Here is a 1,761-nt window from a genome sequence, read left to right as displayed (position 1 = left end):
CGGGCCGAGCTGCGGCGTGCCCACCGTGGTGCAGTACTCCAACCTGCCCACCAAGGAGCGCCTGGTGCCGCGCGAGGTGCCGCGGCGGGTGATCAACGCCATCAACGTGAACCACGAGTTCGACCTGCTGGACGTGCGCTTCCACGAGCTGGGCGACGTGGTGGACGCCTTCGTGGTGTGCGAGTCCAACTTCACGGCGTACGGCGAGCCGCGGCCGCTCAAGTTCCGCGAGCTGCTGACCAACGGCACGTTCGAGTACATCCGCCACAAGGTGCTGTACGTGTTCCTCGACCACTTCCCGCCGGGCGGCCGGCAGGACGGCTGGATCGCCGACGACTACCTGCGCACCTTCCTCACGCAGGACGGCGTGCCGCGCCTGCGCAACCTGCGGCCCGACGACGTCTTCATCATCGACGACGCCGACGAGATCCCCGCGCGCGACGGCGTGCTCTTCCTCAAGCTCTTCGACGGCTGGACCGAGCCGTTCGCCTTCCACATGCGCAAGTCGCTGTACGGCTTCTTCTGGAAGCAGCCCGGCTCGCTGGAGGTGGTGTCGGGCTGCACGGTGGACATGCTGCGCGCCGTCTACGGCCTGGACGGCATCCGCCTGCGCCGCCGCCAGTACTACACCATGCCCAACTTCCGCCAGTACGAGAACCGCACCGGGCACATCCTGGTGCAGTGGTCGCTCGGCAGCCCGCTGCACTTCGCCGGCTGGCACTGCTCCTGGTGCTTCACCCCCGAGGGCATCTACTTCAAGCTCGTGTCCGCCCAGAACGGCGACTTCCCCCGCTGGGGTGACTACGAGGACAAGCGCGACCTCAACTACATCCGGGGCCTCATCCGCACCGGAGGCTGGTTCGACGGCACCCGCCAGGAGTACCCGCCCGCCGACCCCAGCGAGCACATGTACGCCCCCAAGTACCTGCTCAACAACTACGACCACTTCCGCTACCTGCTGGACAACCCGTACCGGGGGCCGGCCACCTCCCCGCGGGGCTCCACGGAACCCGGCGGGAACCCCGACGGCAGGCCGCCGCCGCCCCCGCCCCCGCCGCCCCCCGGAGGCCAGCCCGACGCCCGCGGCCAGGGCTAGCGGCCATCTCAGGGCCCCGCGGGGCAGGGCCGCGCCCTCTCCCCCAGCCGGTGCGTGGGGTGAGGTCCGGTGAATCCAAGGATCAAGTCTTTCCGCTCGAAAACAAGCGAAGGAAAATTAATAATAGTAATAAAAACAATCCTGCCAGGAGAGAGGAGCCACCGCAGCCTTTGCCCCGGGCCAGGGGGGCCTTGGACTGGGCCTCGGGGCCTACACACAGGGACACGGCCGGGTGCGGGAGCCGGGGATGGGACCGGGAGGTGGAGGAGTGAACGCCATGTTGGGGGGTGAAGAGGACCCACCAGGGTGTCCTCAGGAAGGGTGAGGCCTGGCCTCGTCCGCCCCGAACGGGCCTGGGGTCCCGCTGCCTCTCTTTCAGGTCCCCTCTCCCTTAGGCTTCGAGGTTCCTCCTTTCCCTTTCTTTTGCTGTCTTGTGGGCTGTTGGCTCTGTAGCTTGTGAGGACTCCAGGAGTCCAGTTCTCAGGGCGGGGAGGCTGGGGACAGTAGCTGTAGTAGTGGGGGGGGGGATGGCTGAAGTCCCATCCTCCTCTCCCCAGTGCGCCATCCTCCCCATGTGCAATCACCCCACACTTGTGTCCCTGGACGGGGCGGGAGGCTTTCCTAGGCTCGAGGAGGGCCATCAAGGCCAGTACTATGTCAACCCA

At 67.2% G+C, this 1,761-nt stretch overlaps 1 protein-coding gene across 1 annotated transcript; it reads left to right on the top strand.

The window, feature by feature from the left end:
• Position 1: 1 nt before the first annotated feature.
• Positions 2–1,096, top strand: Mgat3 (mannosyl (beta-1,4-)-glycoprotein beta-1,4-N-acetylglucosaminyltransferase; the record flags this gene model as incomplete). Its single annotated transcript, XM_013024786.1, has 1 exon — positions 2–1,096. A coding segment is annotated over one exon (1,095 nt), but the record flags the coding sequence as incomplete, so codon positions are not given.
• Between the last annotated feature and the right edge of the window lie 665 nt (positions 1,097–1,761).

This window comes from Dipodomys ordii, unplaced genomic scaffold (assembly GCF_000151885.1).
Source record: "Dipodomys ordii isolate 6190 unplaced genomic scaffold, Dord_2.0 Scaffold79, whole genome shotgun sequence".
In the NCBI taxonomy this organism is placed as follows: domain Eukaryota; kingdom Metazoa; phylum Chordata; class Mammalia; order Rodentia; family Heteromyidae; genus Dipodomys; species Dipodomys ordii.
This window is presented reverse-complemented; position numbering and strand designations above follow the sequence as displayed.